At 40.7% G+C, this 19,604-nt stretch overlaps 1 protein-coding gene across 1 annotated transcript in view; it reads left to right on the forward strand.

Annotated features, from left to right (window-relative positions):
- Positions 1–19,604, forward strand: part of KMT2A (lysine methyltransferase 2A) — a 45,194-nt gene that overhangs the window by 12,966 nt on the left and 12,624 nt on the right. Inside the window, exons 8-27 of the mRNA XM_085303163.1 lie at positions 174–247; positions 1,099–1,227; positions 2,084–2,197; positions 3,359–3,505; positions 3,761–3,856; positions 4,602–4,722; positions 5,550–5,663; positions 5,999–6,183; positions 6,766–6,939; positions 7,756–7,866; positions 8,115–8,188; positions 8,647–8,840; positions 9,771–9,877; positions 10,403–10,540; positions 11,912–12,070; positions 13,307–13,424; positions 13,516–13,594; positions 13,860–14,020; positions 14,463–14,648; positions 15,265–19,579. Of these exons, the coding sequence (XP_085159289.1) occupies positions 174–247; positions 1,099–1,227; positions 2,084–2,197; positions 3,359–3,505; positions 3,761–3,856; positions 4,602–4,722; positions 5,550–5,663; positions 5,999–6,183; positions 6,766–6,939; positions 7,756–7,866; positions 8,115–8,188; positions 8,647–8,840; positions 9,771–9,877; positions 10,403–10,540; positions 11,912–12,070; positions 13,307–13,424; positions 13,516–13,594; positions 13,860–14,020; positions 14,463–14,648; positions 15,265–19,579 (6,796 nt within the window). The remainder of the gene's footprint in view (positions 1–173; positions 248–1,098; positions 1,228–2,083; positions 2,198–3,358; positions 3,506–3,760; positions 3,857–4,601; positions 4,723–5,549; positions 5,664–5,998; positions 6,184–6,765; positions 6,940–7,755; positions 7,867–8,114; positions 8,189–8,646; positions 8,841–9,770; positions 9,878–10,402; positions 10,541–11,911; positions 12,071–13,306; positions 13,425–13,515; positions 13,595–13,859; positions 14,021–14,462; positions 14,649–15,264; positions 19,580–19,604) is intronic.

Here is a 19,604-nt window from a genome sequence, read left to right on the forward strand (position 1 = left end):
TGGTTATACCTTGAGGAGAAGTTCAAGTTGTACTTAGTGATGTGTAGTCATAAAAGTGGAAGGAAAAATTCCAATCTAAAATTCATCTCACATTACAAAATTTGTTTATCGCTTTTCCTTTCTGCAAGTAGTTGTTACTTGAAATGCTCATAAAATTCTTTACTTTTCCGTAGGCACAGAACAAAGCAAACAGAAAAAAATTGCTCCTCGTCCAACTTTCCCTGTGAAACAGAAACCTAAGGAAAAGGTGAATGCTACGTGTTTTGCTTTGTTTTGTTTTTTATAGTCTATACATTTCAATAAGTTGAAACTTGCGTGACTTTAGATAGAAGTGTATTGTCCGTGTTAACTCTTTGGTAAATTTTTGTGCTTAAAATGTCAATAGGAACACCATTTGTATCCTAAAAACTCATTAAGAATTCACTTCTGCCCCTTCAGTTTAAGATGGATCTAACTTGATTCCTAGCACTATTCAAGATTGATGTGATATATAAAAAGGAAAACATTTTCAATCCATTCAGGAAGAAATGTGTACCTTGTTGTGAGTCTGAGCATGTCATGCAGATGCTAGGGATTTTTTTGGCATCAGAACATTGGTACCAAATTACTTGACATATGACTAAGATGCAATTCACATGTTAACTTGTTTCAAGACTTGCACATCGTCAGACGGAGGCTAGATTGTCCATATTTACTAGTTTAAAAAATGGAACTATCTTCCTTTTATAAACAAAACATTTTTTTTGTGAAAAACATGATTTTAAATCTGTATGAGAAATGTGTAGATACTAGTTATGCCCACGCTTGCCCCACTGCATTAAAAAAAATCAAAGAGGCAGTATTCTGTTAAGAGAACAAAATGAATGACATGACAATAGAGGAAGATGCAGCAAATTGAAGTAGAAATGTAGTTATGTTTGGAATACTCTATAAAAGGGTTTGCAAAATTATTACTTTCTTTGAACTTTTGCAAACTTCTTAATTCTGTGCTGGTTTCAGGGAGGTTTGTATATGAATTACCTGAAGTGTTTCATATGGTTTACTGTTCAAGTATAATGTTTGGRATGGGGATTAATGCAGGCTCCTTTACTTGACTAGGAAAAGCCCCCTCCTATCAGCAAGCCAGAAAGCAGCACACTGAATTTGCTCAGTCCTCTGACTAATGGAAGCAGTTCCAAGCAAAAAACACCTACAGATGGAGTCCATAGAATTCGAGTGGATTTCAAGGTAGAGGACCAAATGGTTTAAGTATTTAAATATTAACTGACTCTAAATGCTGGTGCTACAGCCCCTCAAGTGTGCTAATAGTGATTTCTAAGTTTACGTGTCTGGTATCATTCAGAGAGAACTGTAAATAGGAACCTTTGTGACAAGTCATTTGGTTGATTTTTAGAAGTTTGTTATGCCTTTTTTTTCTTATAATTAGAGTACTGGATGAAGAGACAATTAAACCTTTAAACCTTAACTGTCAAAGTGAGGATGAGCAAGAATTTGAGGTTTATGAAGAATTATTCCATTAAGATGGAACTATAAAACCTTACCACCACTTGAGTCAACAAGATTTGGGGAAAATGTTAGTAATTTGTAATTCACAACATTTTGGGTATATTTGGGGTTTTTAAACTGATTAAATAATGTACTTTTTTGAACAACAGTTGTTGAAATAATAAAAAATCGTATTTTCCTATTTTAATTTTTCATTCCCTCTATAAGTTTTAATACTGGAGGCTATAGTGAGATCTCCTAAGTGTTTTATACAAGTATGAAGCTTTAATAAAGTCTAATTATTCTGAAAATTCATTTTTAGTGGTAATTCTGCACTTGTGAAAAACTTTGTTTTGTTTTTTAAGTTTACTTCCTGTAGAGCAAAGGGTAGTGTATTATTGAGCTCTTGCCAAGAATAGTGATGAGGTGTAACTCTTTTAATATACGCTATAAAGTAGACCAACGTAGAAGTTAAAATAACTTTGGTTTTAGAACACTTAATTACAGACAAAGAATGTATAAAGCAACAATGTGAGCACTTTGTACTGATACTATATTTTTTTATTCTGCATGATGATATATCCTTTTGTGCTTTCAGGAGGACTGTGAAGTGGAGAATGTTTGGGAGATGGGTGGGTTAGGCATCGTGACCTCAGTACCTATTACTCCCAGGGTGGTCTGTTTTCTCTGTGCCAGCAGTGGACATGTGGAGGTAAAGCATTGTGTTCTGCTGTTTGATTTAGTTATGCACCATGTTACAAAACAACTCTTGTAATTCCCTCAATCCAGAGGAAAATAAAATAACATCTGTAAATCTGTTTGTGCTACACTTTGTCCGAGGATACTAAAAATGCTAGATACTCAAATCATTGGAAGCAAACTGTTATTCGATGTAGAAGATAGTATTTTCAAGAGCACCTGGGCTGCTTTTTAAGACATAATTTGGACCCTTACCTGTTCTGTAAAGCAGGAGCTTTGCATTCTGTTAACTTAAAATCAAAATCGTGCTTCTAATAATTTTAAAAAGGGATTAGGCTCTGTTGATTTTCTCACATGTGCCTGTATCTACTAGGAGCTGCAAACCATTACTGCAATGTGACTGAGAAGCTGCTGGTGCTGTATAAGCATTGGCTTATATTATATTGGCTTAAGATTTATTAAATGCATTCCCAAGAAAAGACAGGTGTCTTCTCAATGTATCAGACCAGTTGCCTTGGGAAGCACCCTAGAGAAGGCTTGACTACAATTGCTGAACAATACCCCCCCCCCCCCAAAAAAAAAAAAAGAGGTTAAATTTTGCATGTGAATGCTATTACATGGAGCCATTCCCTTCTCAGTCAAGCTGCTAAAGTGAAAAAAATGGATTCCTTACATGCCTTTTGACTTYGAGTTTCAGTATTTGTGCCCAAAGGACTTTTTTTTTTTCCTAACATGATCGGCCTTATAGATGATACTTAAAAATTACAAGAGCTTTCAAATGGGACATCTAAGCTGAATGAAGGGAAAGATGGGTCTCTTGGCTCTACATGTCTCTTCCTTCTTCAAACGATGTTTTTCTGATTCAGTTGGCTTCTCTTGAAAGAGAGGGTGAGAAATCTTGAAGGTCTATAGGGCCTGTACCCGTACTCAGAACACTTAAATAAAAATGACCAAACACTTGTTTGCTGCAGGATGCTTAATTTAGATAGGCAAACATATATTTAGGCTAACTGAAGTATGCACACAATTTACCTAGTATAATGTGTCAGTAAATACCTCTATTCTGTAAAGCGGAATTTGAAGTAGATTGGAGAGCAAGTGATTTTGTTTGGGAATTCAGGAAAGCTTTTGACTTGCTAAAACCTCCCTCTCCCTCCCTCCCTCCCCCTGTTAGTTTGTGTATTGTCAGGTCTGTTGTGAGCCCTTCCACAAGTTCTGCTTAGAGGAGAGCGAGCGGCCCCTAGAGGATCAGCTGGAAAACTGGTGCTGCCGTCGCTGCAAGTTCTGCCACGTGTGTGGGAGACAGCACCAGGCCACCAAGGTATCCCGAACCGGTGGGCAACCAAGTGGGCAGCCAAAGCTCTTCTGGTGCCGTTAAGCATGGAGGGGGAAGAGGTGGAGCACAGAATCTCTGTCTGAATACTGCTATGTATTATTATGAATTTATCTTGAGTCACTCAGTTACAAATTTCTCCTGTTGTCCTGGGTAGTAGATCTAATAAAAAATGAATATACCCAGGATTTTACTTCCTTTCTTGGGTTTCTATTCAAATATTTTTTCCCATTGTTCTCGTAGCAGTTGCTGGAGTGCAACAAGTGCCGAAACAGCTATCACCCTGAGTGCCTGGGCCCAAACTACCCAACAAAACCCACAAAGAAAAAGAAAGTTTGGGTGAGATTTCTTGATATTTCTTTTTTGGGTAATTCACTTGTTGACTGATGTTAGCTACAGACTAAAACTCTGTAAATTACTTGCTCTGCTGCATTTATTTATCCTTCCAAGGAAAGGTGCCTAAGGCATTGGAAGGTACATTTGGAAATGGATTTCTGACTAAGGTTAAGGTTGCTGGTAATTCTCTGAACAAGTAGGCTTTTACGGGGATTATTTCTTTTTTTAGATGTAATAATTCTTCTGATCATAGTCTCAGAACGTAGAAGAACTCTGTAGAATGAAAACACTTGCTTTTTAGCAAACTTACTATTGACACTGGTTCTGAGACACAAATTGTATTAATGTACTGTTCAGTGTCTTTTGACTTCTTGCTCTAAACAAATGAGAAAGTCATGGTGTACCTGCTACTAATGGTTAATGTCTCTTCTACTGTATTGTCCTCTTAGTTGGAAAACTGATAAAATATGACTTTATATTTTAAGTCAGAAAAAATACTGTAATGTCCCAGCACACACATGCTGTTTTCATGTGAAAGGTAATATTATCATTAGCACAGGTAGCAAGGACAAAGGGAGGAAGGTTTTTTCCCTTCAAAAGAATTGCTGGTATTTGAAATGCCTTATTCCGTTGTGTAAGGTTTTTGCACTCATCAGATAATAAAAACTATGAAATGTTTCATTAGGACTAAAGAATGGAAGCCATTGGATAGAAGCAAATAACTCTTGCCAAATGTCTCTTTTTCCAGATATGTACCAAATGCGTTCGCTGCAAGAGCTGTGGATCAACAACACCAGGCAAAGGATGGGATGCGCAGTGGTCTCATGACTTCTCACTGTGTCATGATTGTGCCAAACTCTTTGCTAAAGGTACATAAAGTTGTGGTTATTTACAGCAGATGTCTTTTGAGATGGTCTGATTCTAATGAGACAGTGCCAGATGAGAGTGAAATGAGGGCCTACCAGCTTGTCAGGGGTACAAACAGGAGGGCAGCCTACTGTTATAGTCAAGAATCAGAGCCTGTATAACAAAAGCTCTTATAGGGAAGCTAAATTCTAAGGTTTTACAATAACTAACAAAAATTGGTGCCGTTTTATTGGCAGAGTTTGAGGTTTCCAGAATTTAAACCCTGTAAAATAACAATAGCAATTATTATAGACCTTTTGGTCCAGAGCATGAGGTAGTAGCTGAGAAAATGATATTCTAAAGGAGTCCTGACTTAAGAGTAATGAAATCCCTATTGTGAGTAGGGCAATTGCTCCTTGGATTATTTACTGCACATTAGGCCTTTGAAGCTAGGAGGGGCACTCTGGGAAAATCTCAGGGTAGAAAATCCTGTTTATTCTACTATACTTTTTTGCCTATGCATCATCTTTGTCGCTTTTATTTCACTCTGTAAAGCTAACTGCGCATAGTGCTTTCTCAGCTTTACCATAAAAAAAAGTGTAGCTAATAATGGAATTGTAGGCTAATAATAATAATTGTAGGTTAGTAACAGAATTGTAGTGGTCTTCCAGGCAGGTGATTTTTGTGGCCATTGTTTTCAGTACTGTAAAAGTAGATGTAATAGTATCAGCAGCTTACTGCTGGGGAGGTTTTAGAGAGTTGCTTTCTTGATGCTCTAGTAGGTAACCATCTGGCCTTTGAGATGCATGTGGCAGCTGAACCACTGATAAAAATCCCGTCTTGTTTACAGGAAACTTCTGTCCTCTCTGTGACAAATGCTATGATGATGACGACTATGAGAGTAAGATGATGCAGTGTGGAAAATGTGACCGCTGGGTCCACTCCAAATGTGAAAACCTTTCAGGTAAGGCAAGCTCTTACCTCCTTAGCTCTTAAGAATATAAGGCGCTAAGTAGACCAAAGCACTTCATTTTTGAACCTTTCTACTTCAATGTTGCACAAAGCCCTTGCCTGTTTTGACCTGTCTGAAAAAAACCTATAGAAAGGTTACAGGCAAACCACTTTTAGTATTGGTGACAGCCTGAACAGTTATGACTGGCCTCAAATGCAGGCACAATCAATACAAAGTGTTTCTGTTCTGGGGAAGATGTTTGATTTAGACAGCAAGTGTGATACATACAGTCTGTCAGTAAGTAGTTCAGATTTATTCTTTGTTTTGGTTTTCTTTTTTGTCTCCAGATGAAATGTATGAGATACTCTCTAACTTGCCTGAGAGTGTGGCATACACTTGCATTAACTGTACAGAACAGCATCCTGCAGAATGGCGTCTTGCACTGGAGAAGGAGCTGCAGGTTTCTTTGAAGCAAGTTTTAACAGCCCTGTTGAATTCCAGAACTACTAGCCATTTGCTGCGTTATAGGCAGGTGAGTTGTAGCCTCCTGTTAACATACACTGGCTTGAAGTATTGCCTGGCATTCAGTTGGGTTTTAGTATTGCTTTGCATCATACTTCAGAAAGCTTTTCTACTGTAGTTAAAACAACATGTATTGTGATTTTTTTTGTTTTCTCTCTTTCGTTTGTTCTTATGAAAACTTGTAGATATCTATGATATGACTGCTGAGGACAAAGGAAAAATAGGATAGAGTTCTTCATGGAATAGGGAGATTATAGGTATGTGATGGTGAAAGTGTGTCTTTGAGAGAAGAAGAACAGGATCTTAGTCTTGAAGCATGTATTCAGAAATATGACTACTGAAAAATGAGTTTGACCTTTATATCTGATCTCTCTGCCTTAGTGCTTTAGAGGTCTGCAGCAAAAAAAGCTGATTAAGTATCTTTATGTATTTGTCCCTGTGTTTCAGATAATACAGGGCTTCCAGTGGCCTTTCTTTCACACTAATGAAAAACTCTGTGTCTGTAAATGTGGAGGAGAATATGTTGCGAGTAGGAGCCACACTTCAGTGCTAAATAACCAATGTCTGTCTGACGGTTTGCTGTTGTTAACAGGCAGCCAAGCCACCTGATTTAAATCCTGAGACAGAAGAGAGCATCCCATCTAGAAGCTCTCCTGAAGGTCCTGATCCTCCTGTCCTAACAGAAGTCAGTAAACAGGAAGAACAGCAACCTCTGGATCTGGAAGGAGTAAAAAGAAAAATGGATCAGGGAGGTTACGCTTCTGTGGTACGTCAGAGTTTTAGAGTTTCGTTCTAATTATAGATCCTATGAACTGCTTTATCACCTGTGATATTTGTAACTGAGCATGCTGAAGCTTTTTCTTTATGAACTAGGAAATGGGTTAATGTGATGCTAAAAATAGTTCTGCTTGGCACTCATGTTCATGCTGACTCAATGACACACAAATTGCACTGTTGTATGAGTCCCTTTAACCAGTGGTGATACTTAGTTAAAGCACCTCTGCTCTTAGTCAAACATCCGTGTTCAGAGAAACAGGATATAGGTAATGTTTTATATGCAGTGTCTGACAAAAAGCCTAGGCGAATGACATTGATGATAGTCCGTTATCTGGAAACTAATAATTTATGTTTGGAGGCGTACTGTCTTTAGGAGTGATTTGTATAAACTGCCGCTATGAAATGAGTCAGTTCTCCTTTTGGGGAGCAGTTTTTTCTTTCCCATGCCCCAAAGCCTGTAATCTTGAGTAGAGGTGTATATTCGAAAATGCAATTGCAAACATGCCATTGCCAAGCTATGGCTAAATCCTTGTGAGGTTGGTAGCTTAGTTGGTTTAAGTAAAAGTCAGCAGTCAAATTCTGATAGAAAGAAGAAGTGAGCAATTACGGTTTTATTTGTTTAGCAATTGTGCTAGTCAGTTTGCAAATTCACAGAAATACTTGTTTTTTTACAGCCAAACTATTTTTCTGCGTAAATCAGTGTTCTAGTCATCAAGAAGTTCATTTGATACCTTAAAAGTATGAGGGGGGTATAGCTGTGCAAGAGGCAATCCTGCTGATACAAAATTTTGTGGCTTTCTTATAGTTGGAATTTAGTGATGATATTGTGAAGATAATTCAAGCAGCCATTAATTCGGATGGAGGGCAGCCAGAAGTTAAAAAAGCCAATAGCATGGTCAAGTCCTTCTTTATTCGGGTGAGCAGGACAGCAGTTACTTTGAAATCTAATTTGTATCATATTTCTGTTTATATTGCTGCTGGAGTCCAAAAGGTCTGTCATGCTTATCATTGCTTGGGTATTTCCAAGATTTATAATAATACCGTGTCAAAGTTGTTAGTGAAATCTTACTATTTGTACATTTGCAGTAGAAATTCTTGGCTGAATTTCTTTGGATTTTTAGGTATGTTATATAACATTTCTAATTGAGTGTTGTTTTCCTTCAGCAAATGGAGCGTGTTTTTCCATGGTTCAGTGTAAAAAAATCCAGATTTTGGGAGCCAAATAAAGTAACAAGCAAGTAAGTAATTGTTCTGTGTCTGACTGCGACACCCTGCAGTTTGCCAGCTGTCAAAGCAGAAAGTATCAAGAGAACCTGAATTTTAGAAGTAGAACAGTGATTACATTCCCTGGTCTTTGCACACAATTCATGATTCTGAAGCAGAGACCAAAAGCATGATTTAGAACTAGCTATATTGCTGTTGGCTCATCAGACCTGTCCTTCCTTCCGCCTCCCTCTCCTTCCCCCATCTGGTGTGGCCTTTATTCAGCATCCATTTTTCTCAAAAGAGACAACCAGCCACATCCCAAACCTTGACATATAAGTGACTGGTAATAGCCTTTGTTTAGAGCACATGTGGACTGTGAGTAATTAAATGAACTGTTACTGGATATTGAATATTGGTAGCACTAGTGTACTGTGCACAAGGTCACTTGGTGTAGCCAGGTCTGACAGCTGACTCCTTGTTGCATTTTCAGCAGTGGTATGTTGCCGAATGCAGTGCTGCCCCCTTCGCTTGACCATAATTATGCTCAGTGGCAGGAGCGTGAAGAGAACAACCGCACTGAACAACCCCCTCTGATGAAGAAAATCATTCCAGCTCCAAAACCCAAAGGGCCTGGAGAGCCAGATTCACCAACTCCTCTGCATCCTCCTACACCACCTATCTCTAGTAAGAAAATAGATTGCAGCAGCTATAGCCCCAAGCCTAGGGTGCTTTATTCCAACATTCTAGTAGTAAAGAGAGGGCCATATTAGTCTTGTATACCGTTGAAGAATTGAGAAGACCAGTGTGACATGAAATTATTCGATGGCTGTTACATATGAGATATTTCTAATTCAGACTGTAATAGGCAGTGTGCAGCCTAGTTTTGCCATAGCTGCTTGAAACATCTCCAGAATGTCACACAAAGCCATGCAAATCAGATGCAAGAGTAGGTTATAGCAAAAAGGAAGAGAGTTAGAGGAGTTGACTTCAGGAATGAAAAGATGGTGTGAGACGTGGAATTAAAGGAGGAAATACGAACATTCATATTAGTGGGTCTAGGCTGTGTTTGCAAGCATACAAACAAAAAATGAACTAAAAAAAACTCTGGATCTGACCCAGGAGCAGTAGCCCTGCAAGAAGGGGTTGTCGTGGAGGACAAAAGCTTGGGAGTGAAAATTCTTTCTTTTTTTATTTTCTTCTCTAACTCCTGGATTTTTCACCCTGTGCTCACAGGAGGAGGCAAAACCTATAGGGCTTTGTGTCTTGTCTTATGGGTTTTGCACTGGTCCCTGTTTCTGCCTGTCACTCTAGACTGGAGAGACATGTAGAGGAGCTTGGCTAGGAGGGAGACTGAAATATAGAATTAAGCTTGAACAGTTGTCTGGATTCCCTCTGCTGAGCTTGGGCCTAGAAATACATTTTCTTCTGCCCCTTTTCCCCCAGACAAGGGCTGCATAGAGGCTGTTGCCTGCTTTTTCTTGCTTTACGAGGTAGTTATTGCAACTCTAGGGTACTAGTTGGCTCTTCTGCTCTGTTCACCTACTGACAATTTTCCAGATAAATTTTTACCTCCCTGACCTTCAAAAATAAACAGCATTCTCTTTTAACTACAAGGTTCTGACAGAAGCAGAGAGGATAGTCCTGAACTTAATCCACCTCCAGATGTAGAAGACAACAGGCAGTGTGCATTGTGCCTGAAATATGGTGATGATAGTGCTAATGTAAGTACCTGACACACACTCATTTTGGTAACAGCTGATCTAAGCGGTACTGCAGACTTGGTACTGTGGACAAGCTGGATGTTTGATTCTGAAGGGTTTGTTTGTTTTGTTATCTTGGTATGACTTGATTGAAATAAAAGTAACCCATCTTGTTCTAGTTAAAAAGTAGTGTGGCCTTAACTTTAGAGGTGTTTTTTTAAGGCAATTCACTAATTAAAATCACTGCGTTTATGTAAGCAGCATGCATTTCTGATCCTGGAAGATACTGGAAATACCTGTAGGAATACAGTTTAATTTTCCTGCTTCCTAAGGTTGCATTTCATATTGTGCATACTTAACTGTAGTCTTCTCTGCCTAATTAACTTTTCTTTTAAACTCTGAAATTATCAGTTGTTGACAATTTTTTTATGCATCAGTGATTGCTTTTGGGGGACGATTTTAAATCCAGTGCAACCGAAACTGGGCTTTTTGTGCATTGTTGTGTCTGTGGAACATTTTAAAAGAACGTTTTCTTATGTTCTTTAGGATGCTGGACGCCTTCTCTATATTGGCCAAAATGAATGGACTCATGTGAACTGTGCTTTATGGTCGGCAGAAGTATTTGAGGACGACGATGGTTCTCTAAAAAATGTGCATATGGCTGTGATCAGGGGAAAGCAGCTGGTAGGTACAAGTAAATAATGCTTTGTTAAATRTCAGACTGCCTTACACAAAACAGAGACAGGAATGCAGCTAAAATATCCCTCCTGTGGGTTTTTGGTGTGTGATTTTTGTTGTTTGTTTTTTTCCTCCTGCTCTGTCTTCCTCCTTGATTTCTTTTTTTGTTTGTTTGTTTGTCTTGGTTTTGGTTCTGTTTTTTTTTTCTCTTTTTTGACACTGGGTACAACTGGCTGAAGATACTTGACATTTTATTTCTTAATTCCTCAGTGTGACACTTGAGGAAAATTGTGGAGACCAGAAGGAATTTTCAAGAGCAGAATTTGAGGCTAATACCTAATAGATTTCTGCTTTTCTGAGAGAGTCTTCAATTACCAGTGCTGTACTTTCAGCGATGGACACCATATCTATGGTGCAAACATGTTTGCGGGGAGGCAGGGGAAACAAAACAAAACAAAAATGCAAAGGATGGCCAAATGCTATATTAAAGTGCAACACCTAGCTCTGTGGTACTAGGACTTAACCAGGTCCTCTGTTGGAGTCTGAACTGATGACAGCAGTGAAACTCCCAATAAGAGCAAGCTGGGCCTCTTTCTGATATTTTAGTCTAAGTTAAAGGATTTATTGGTGGTAGCAGTAGTAATGGAAAACAAATCTTACAAACTGAAGTGTGTTGATCAAGGAGGATTTTCATGTTCTAATATAGATGAAGCACCTTGACATTTAACTTCTACATAACTATTCTGTTAGATAGTGCAGGAAGGTATCCTTTTTTCTTTTTTTTTCTGAACTCCCCAGCAGCCTTGCAAGATGAAATTTTCCTGTTCCAGAATGAATTCCTGTTTCCAAAATGAATTTCTATTGCAAAGTGGTTGTTGCTTATTTTCCAGAAGAATGAAATGAGACTGGAAACATGACCAGAAAGTAGTTTGTCCGAGTTCTGATGTTGCCTCATTTGGTCCTAAATGTTTATTAAAAGAGCAGAAAAAGTGAAATGAGACCTCTCCTAGCCAGCAGCAAGCTGCTCACTTGGACAGTATTCTGTGCAGGAGAAATAAATTGCATATTTACAGGCTTTGTCCATGAATATGCAATTCGGATTTGGAGTATGAAGAAGAAAGGCTGAAATTTGGAAGAGTCAGTCTCTAAATGAAAAACTTGTTCTGTGTGAGGGATCTTTCTTCCTCTGATGTGCTCTTCATGTCTCAGATATGCACCTGTGCATGTGTGTCGTAGTAGTAAAGTGTTACGAAAGTGAAGAGAAATATCAAGCTGTATTCTAAACTTCTGTCATTTTGAAAGAAAGCAAATGATAGCAATAAGTAACTTGATTTTTCTTTTTAATTAATTTATAAGCTTTTCCTTTGACTTTTGTAGAGATGTGAGTTCTGCCAGAAGTCAGGTGCCACAGTAGGCTGCTGCCTCACTTCCTGTACAAGTAACTATCACTTTATGTGCTCACGAGCCAAGAACTGTGTCTTTCTGGATGATAAGAAAGTTTACTGCCAGAGGCACCGTGACTTGATCAAAGGAGAGGTGAGTTCTTTCATACCCTGCTTTACTTCAGGATTAAGATGGCTGTAGCTATAAACATTTCTTTAAAAGTTAATGTTGAATGTGTTTCTCATGACTGAGGGCCTGACTGCAGTGCTATTAAGGGGAAATCAATGACATAACTAGCATGAGAAAGTTTGACAGGTGCTTTTTGAACAGTACCAAATTAAAGACCAAACTGAAGATCATAGAATCGGTAAGGTTGGAAGACCTTACCGTTTGGACCACTGGAGATCATCTAGTCCAGCCCCCCTGCTCAAGCAGGGTCACCTAGAGCATGTTAGACAGGGTTGCATCCAGGTGGGCTTTGAGTATCTCCAGAGAAGGAGACTCCACAACCTCTCTGGGCAACCTGTTCCAGTGCTCCGTCACTCTCACAGGGAAGAAATTCTTCATCATATTCAGGTGGAACTTCCTGTTGTTCAGTTTTTGCCCATTTCCTCTTGTCCTGTCACATGGGACAACTGAAAAGAGTTTGTCCCTGTCCCTTTGACACCCTCCCTTCAGGTACTTGTACACATTGATAAGATTCCCCCCTCAGTCTTCTCCAGGCTAAAGAGTCCTAGCTTTTGCAGCCATTCTTCATAGGGCAGACGYTCCAGCCCTCTGATTGTCTTCATAGCCCTACGCTGGACTCTCTCCGGCAGTTCCATGTGTCTCTCATCCTGGGGAGCCCAGAACCGGACGCAGTACTTGAGATGAGGCCTCACCAGGGCTGAGTAGAGCGGCGGGATCCCCTCCCTCGACCTGCTGGCAACGGTCTTCCTGGTGCACCCCAGGATACCATTGGCCTTCCTGGCCACAAGGGCTCATTGCTGGCTCACGGTCGACTTGTCGTCCACCAGCGCTCCCAGGACCTTCTCTGCAGAGCTGCTTTCCAGCGGGTCGGCCCCCAGCCTGTACTGGTGCATAGGGTTATTCCTCCCTAGGTGCGGGACTCTGCACTTGCCCTTGTTGAACCTCGGGAGGTTCCTCTCCACCCAGCTCTCCAGCCTGTGCGGGTCTCTCTGAATGGCAGCACAGCCCTCAGCTGTATAAGCCACTCCTCCCAGCTTGATAGCGTCGGCAAATCTGCTGAGGAGGCACTCTATCCCTTCGTCCAGATCATTGATGAAGTTGAACAGGATGGGACCCTGAGATGCAGTAAAGCAGACTGGATAGCACATAGTTAATGATTCTTTTAAAACTAATGATCTGTTTTGTGTGTTCTTGTTCCAGGTGGTTCCTGAGAATGGGTTTGAAGTTCTTAGGAGAGTTTTTGTGGATTTTGAAGGTATCAGTCTGAGAAGAAAATTTCTTAGTGGCTTGGAACCAGAGAACATCCACATGATGATTGGTAAGATCTAGTCTCTGAACACTTGTTCTATCTTTCCTGGAATCAAGTTTCTGCTGTTTACAGAATATTTCTGTTTTTTCTTTCTGCTTAGGTTCAATGACTATAGACTGTTTAGGAATTCTGAATGACCTCTCAGACTGTGAAGATAAGTTGTTTCCCATTGGCTATCAGTGAGTATGAGCTTTTTCACGATTAAACCTCTTTTACCAAATCAGATGCACTGAGGTAACTTCTCTGCAAATTGACTGTAGCTTTCATAAGAACCTTGCAATTAAGCTAGATGTGCAGCATGCTGTACCAGGAAACCTTAATCACGTATGATTTTGAAAAATTGAAATTTAAGGTAGAGGTGCTTATTTTTTATTATTTTATTTTAAGAGAGAGAGATGTTTACTCAACTGTTCACTAAACTATTTTGTTTGAAATGTCTTCCAGGTGCTCAAGGGTGTATTGGAGCACAACAGATGCCAGGAAACGTTGTGTGTATACCTGCAAGATCATGGAATGCCGACCTCCTGTCATAGAACCTGATATCAACAGCACTGTAGAACATGACGATAACAGAACAATTGCCCATAGTCCAGTACCTCTTACAGGTAATCTTTTAAGGACTTTCTAAATGTATATTTTTTATGTTTTTGGTGTAGTATATCCTTACCAGAAAGAGATAGCACGAGGCAGTTTAGAGATAGGAGACTTGTTTGTTGTTATTAGTGTTACAAGTATTCACGGAACTTTAAAGATGATGTCATTGTCCCAAAGCAGAGTGCTATTAAGAACAGCAAACTGCCAAAAAAGTTTGTTATAACTCCTACACCAATCATATTTCTTTCTATAAATATTTTAAAGTATTTTTTAGGAAGAAGAAACTAGACATTATCTGATTGCAAGGAAGCAGTAATCTTTGACTTCTGGTTTAGTTAACAAATATGTTTAATTTCTCAAGTGAAACTTGGTTGCAATGTGTACTTTATCAGGTCGTAGCCTGTAAGATTCAGCGGTGGCTTATATTGTTGTTTCTCTTCTATGCTATTACAGAAACTGTCTCCAAAGACAGCAGAAACACACCTGAAATTGTAAACCCACCATCACCGGATCGTCCTATGCATTCTCAGACGTCTAGTTCCTGTTGCTATCCAGTGGTCTCAAAGGGTCCTAGGATCAGGACACCAAGTTATCCATCTGCGCAGAGGTCTCCTGGCTCTAGGCCTTTGCCTTCTGCAGGTATTTCAAGTGCTGTTGACTTTGATTTCTGTTATGCTTTTGAGGCTTTTTTATTTTGTTTTGAGGCTTAATTTGGAATGTGAAGTTTAATTTTCTGTTTGTAGAGAAAATAGTGAAAAATGGCAGTAGGTTTGAGGGAAGGAAAGTTCTGGAAATACATAGCAGAAATGACCTGTCAGGAAACAGTTGAAACAAAAATGTGCCTGGGATGAAGAAAGCTGCTCTCAGGCAAGATAGCAGTAATGCAGGAGAGATGTAATGAGAGTTAGCAATTAATAGTCTCAGCTGGTGTTTTTCTACAAAGAATCAGAAATCCAGTATTTTAGGTCACCTATTCTTTCTGTATGAGTCACGTTTTGTTTAAAATTCGTTTTTGAAAATTCACATTTGCAGCTGAGATAAAGAACACTGAGATATTAACTTGTCAACTCTGCACAATGAATCCTGATTTACAGTGTTGGATTTTTAATACATAACTCAAGTATTCTTATGTTAATGTTACTTGAGTCAAAGGTTTTGGTGGTTTTTAATTTCTTGTGTATGTGAAGAAGTTAGATACCTATCGATTGTGAAGGATTCAGATCACTTGACAGTCTTTCTTGCCTTATTTCCTCAGGGAGTCCTACCCCGGTGACCCATGAAATAGTGACAGTAGGAGATCCTTTACTATCCTCTGGCCTTAAGAGCATTGGTTCTAGGAGACATAGCACTTCTTCTTTGTCACAACAGCAGTCAAAACTCCGGATGATTTCACCCACAAGGGCTGGGAATGCTTATTCCAAGCACAGTGGATCTTCAGTTTCAGGCATGGGATCTTCTTCAGAACATGAACTGAGTGTAAAAAATACTGACCGGTTTGTGGGATTGGTGAATTCGAGTGTTTCTCCAAGTGCTCCAGTTCAAAGCTGCTCTAACAGTTTGAGCTCCCAGAAAACAATGGCTACAGGTGGAAGTAAAACCTACCAGTTAGATGTACCTCAGTCCACAGAACTAAAACATTCTAGTAGTTCAGATAYGATAGCCAAAGGAACACCTTCAAAGGGAGAGAAGGTGAAAATTCTGACCTCTAAGGACCCAGATTGTTCAGCTCATAGTTTTTCTTCTGGAGAAAATTCTAAAATGTCCACCCAAGCACACAGTTCATCAAGCACAGAATTACATGTTAAAATAGGAACCTTTCAAGAATCTTCAGGATCATTTTCCTCCAAAGAAACAGTATCCTTTCCATCTTTGCATCAGAGAGGCCCAAGGAAAGACAGAGACCAGCATATGGAGCTTGCCCAACTAGAGAAAAGTACTTTGGTTGAGGAGATGGAAGCAAAGAGCTTAAAGTCTGCAGGCGTAAATAGCAGATCTTCTGCAGCAAGTGAGCAGGTGGTTTCTGCTTCTCGAGACAGGCGGCAGAAGGGGAAAAAGTTAATGAAAGATTCTAATTTTAAAGAGAGACATTCCTTGAAATCTCTTACAGATTCAAGTCAAGCTTTAGGCAGTGATGAGGGAAACTTGAAGCCAGAGTTTGGTAATCAGGCTTTGGCAACTGAACAAATTGGTCAGAGGTTATGTAATAATGTTCCTGTTGAAAAAGCTGTCGAGAAGTCTCCACCTTCACAAGGGTCATCTAAAGGTTCTGTGACACAGGTTGAAGCTGCCTCTAAGGAGTCACAAGCACCTAGAAAACGCACTGTTAAAGTCACTCTGACTCCTCTCAAGATGGAAAGTGAAAACCAGTCTAAAAGTGCACAGCAGGAAAGTGATGTTGAACCTCAGTCTACGGGGACAGAACTGGCCACTTTGACAGAGCCCTCCTCAACCTCTGAAAACCCAGAAGATGGCTCTGTAGTTCAGGGAAGTCCAAGTGAAGCACCAACACAGGAGTCCCAAAATAATACATACGAGAATTTACCTGTTCAAGATAACAACTTGATGCTTCAGGATGGAGCTAAAGCTCAAGAGGAAGGCTCATACAAGCGGAGGTATCCACGGAGAAGTGCTCGGGCCAGATCTAATATGTTCTTTGGATTGACTCCTCTGTATGGTGTAAGGTCTTATGGAGAGGAGGACATTCCATTCTACAGCAACTCGACTGGAAAGAAGCGAGGGAAGCGATCTGCAGAAGGACAAGTGGATGGTGCCGATGACTTGAGTACATCGGATGAAGATGACTTATACTACTATAATTTCACTAGAACTGTGGTCTCCTCGAACACAGAGGAGAGGCTTGCATCCCATAACTTATTCAGGGAAGAAGAACAGTGTGATCTTCCAAAAATCTCACAGTTAGATGGTGTAGATGATGGAACGGAAAGTGATACAAGTGTGACGGCAACAACAAGAAAAGTAAATCAAGTAACTAAAAGGAGTGGTAAAGAAAATGGAGCAGAAAACTTGAAGCTAGATCGAACTGAAGAAGCAGGAGAGAAAGTACAAGTTGCTAAGAGCCCTGCTGTCCACAAACCTGATCCAAAGATTGATAATTGCCATCCTGTGAGCAGGGTTAAAACGCAAGGCCAGGATCCACTGGAAGCTCAGCTGAGCTCGTTGGAAACAGGCCGTAGGGCTCATGCCAGCACGCCTTCTGATAAGAACTTACTGGATACTTTTAACACAGAACTTCTGAAATCTGACTCTGACAATAACAACAGTGATGACTGTGGAAATATCCTCCCCTCAGATATCATGGACTTTGTTCTAAAGAATACACCATCTATGCAGGCTTTAGGAGAAAGTCCAGAGTCATCTTCATCTGAACTTCTAACACTTGGAGAAGGCTTAGGTCTCGATAGTAACCGTGGCAAGGATATGGGTTTGTTTGAAGTTTTCTCTCAACAGCTGCCAACTACTGAACCGGTGGATAGTAGTGTTTCTTCCTCTATATCAGCAGAGGAACAATTTGAATTACCGTTAGAACTTCCTTCTGATCTCTCTGTTCTGACTACACGCAGCCCTACGGTACCTAGCCAAAATCACAGCAGACTTGCTGTCATTTCAGAGTCTTCGCTCTCCTCTTCAGGAGAGAGGTCAATGCTTGCCTTGCCTTCCACAGAATCTGGGGAAAAGAGAGTTACTGTTACAGAAAAATCTGCCTCAGGTGAAGGTGATACAGCTCTTCTAAGTCCAGGAGTAGACCCTAGCCCTGAAGGACACATGACTCCTGATCACTTTATCCAAGGTCACATAGATGCAGAACATATAGCCAGCCCACCCTGTGGCCCAGTTGAGCAAGGGCATGGCAGCAACCAGGATTTAACTAGAAACAGTGGGACTCCAGGTATCCAAGTGCCAGTATCGCCAACTGTTCCCCTTCAGAGCCAGAAGTATGTTCCAAATTCCACTGGCAGTCCTGGTCCCTCTCAGATTTCTAATGCTGCAGTACAGACGACACCACCTCATCTCAAACCAGCCACAGAAAAACTTTTGGTAGTCAATCAAAATATGCAGCCACTTTATGTCCTCCAAACACTCCCTAATGGCGTTACTCAAAAAATACAGCTAACACCTTCTGTTAGTTCTGCACAGAGTGTAATGGAGACTAATACTTCAGTGCTAGGGCCCATGGGAAGTGGGCTTACACTGACCACAGGATTAAATCCAAGTTTACCCTCATCTCAGTCATTATTCCCTCCCACTAGCAAAGGATTGTTGCCCATGTCCCATCACCAGCATTTACATCCCTTCCCCACAGCCACTCAGACTGGCTTCCCACCAAATATTGGCAGTCCTTCGCCAGGTCTTCTTATCGGTGTGCAGCCACCCCCTGATCCTCAGCTGTTAGTGTCTGAAGCTAGTCAGAGGGCAGACCTGGGCACCACTGCCTCTACCCCAACTGCTGCCTTGGGCAAGAAACGGCCGATATCTCGTTTGCAGTCACGGAAGAATAAAAAGCTGGCTCCCTCTGGAACCCCTTCTGCTATAGCTCCTTCTGATATGGTCTCTAACATGACTTTAATTAATTTTACGCCTTCCCAAATTTCTAACCACCCATTAGATTTAGGAACCATTGCAAATTCAACATCCCATAGGACTGTACCCAATATTATCAAAAGATCCAAGTCTGGAGTCATGTATTTTGAGCAAACATCTTTGCTCTCACAAGGTGGGACTGCTGCTGCAGTTGGCACATCTCCCAGTGTTATTGGGCCAGATGCTAGTCACCTTCCAACAGGACCAGCATCAGGACTAGCGTCCAGTTCCTCAGTACTGAATGTGGTATCCATGCAGGCCACAGCAGCCCCCACTACTGGTGGGTCAGTTCCTGGTCATGTTCTGGGGCAAAGTTCAGTAACATTAACTAGCCCTGGATTATTGGGGGACCTTGGTTCAATAAGCAACCTCTTGATCAAAGCTAGTCAGCAAAGCCTTGGTCTTCAGGAGCAGCACATGACTTTACCATCAGGTTCTGGGATGTTTTCACAGCTGGGAACATCACAAACTCCGTCAACAGCAGCAATGACAGCTGCATCAAGCATATGTGTTCTGCCTTCAGCACAGACTATGGGCATGACGGTTGCTCAGTCATCTACTGACCCAGAAGGCTCTTACCAGCTTCAGCATATGACACAACTCTTAACCAGCAAAACTGGGGTTGCTTCCTCTCAGTTGGACCTTGGCACAGCTTCAGCCACTCAGTTGTCAAGCTTTCCACAGCTGGTTGATGTTCCCAATAACACAGGACTTGAGCAAAACAAGGTTTCCCCCTCTGTAATGCATGCCAGTTCAGCATCTCCTGGAGGCTCCCCGTCATCTGGTCAACAGTCTGCAAGTAGCTCTGTGCTCGGTCCCACAAAATTGAAGCCGAAAATTAAACGCATTCAGCCATCGTCAGACAAAGGGAATGGAAAGAAGCACAAAACTTCTCACATGTGGACCAGTTCCTCTGAAGCACACATTTCAGACAGAGGGGCCCTTGCTATATCCCAGGTCTCAGCTACAGGGTAAGAGAGTTGTTTGCTTTTGTTC

Source organism: Rhea americana, unplaced genomic scaffold, assembly GCF_003343005.1.
Source record: "Rhea americana isolate MKP2758 unplaced genomic scaffold, rheAme1 scaffold_197, whole genome shotgun sequence".
NCBI lineage: Eukaryota > Metazoa > Chordata > Aves > Rheiformes > Rheidae > Rhea > Rhea americana.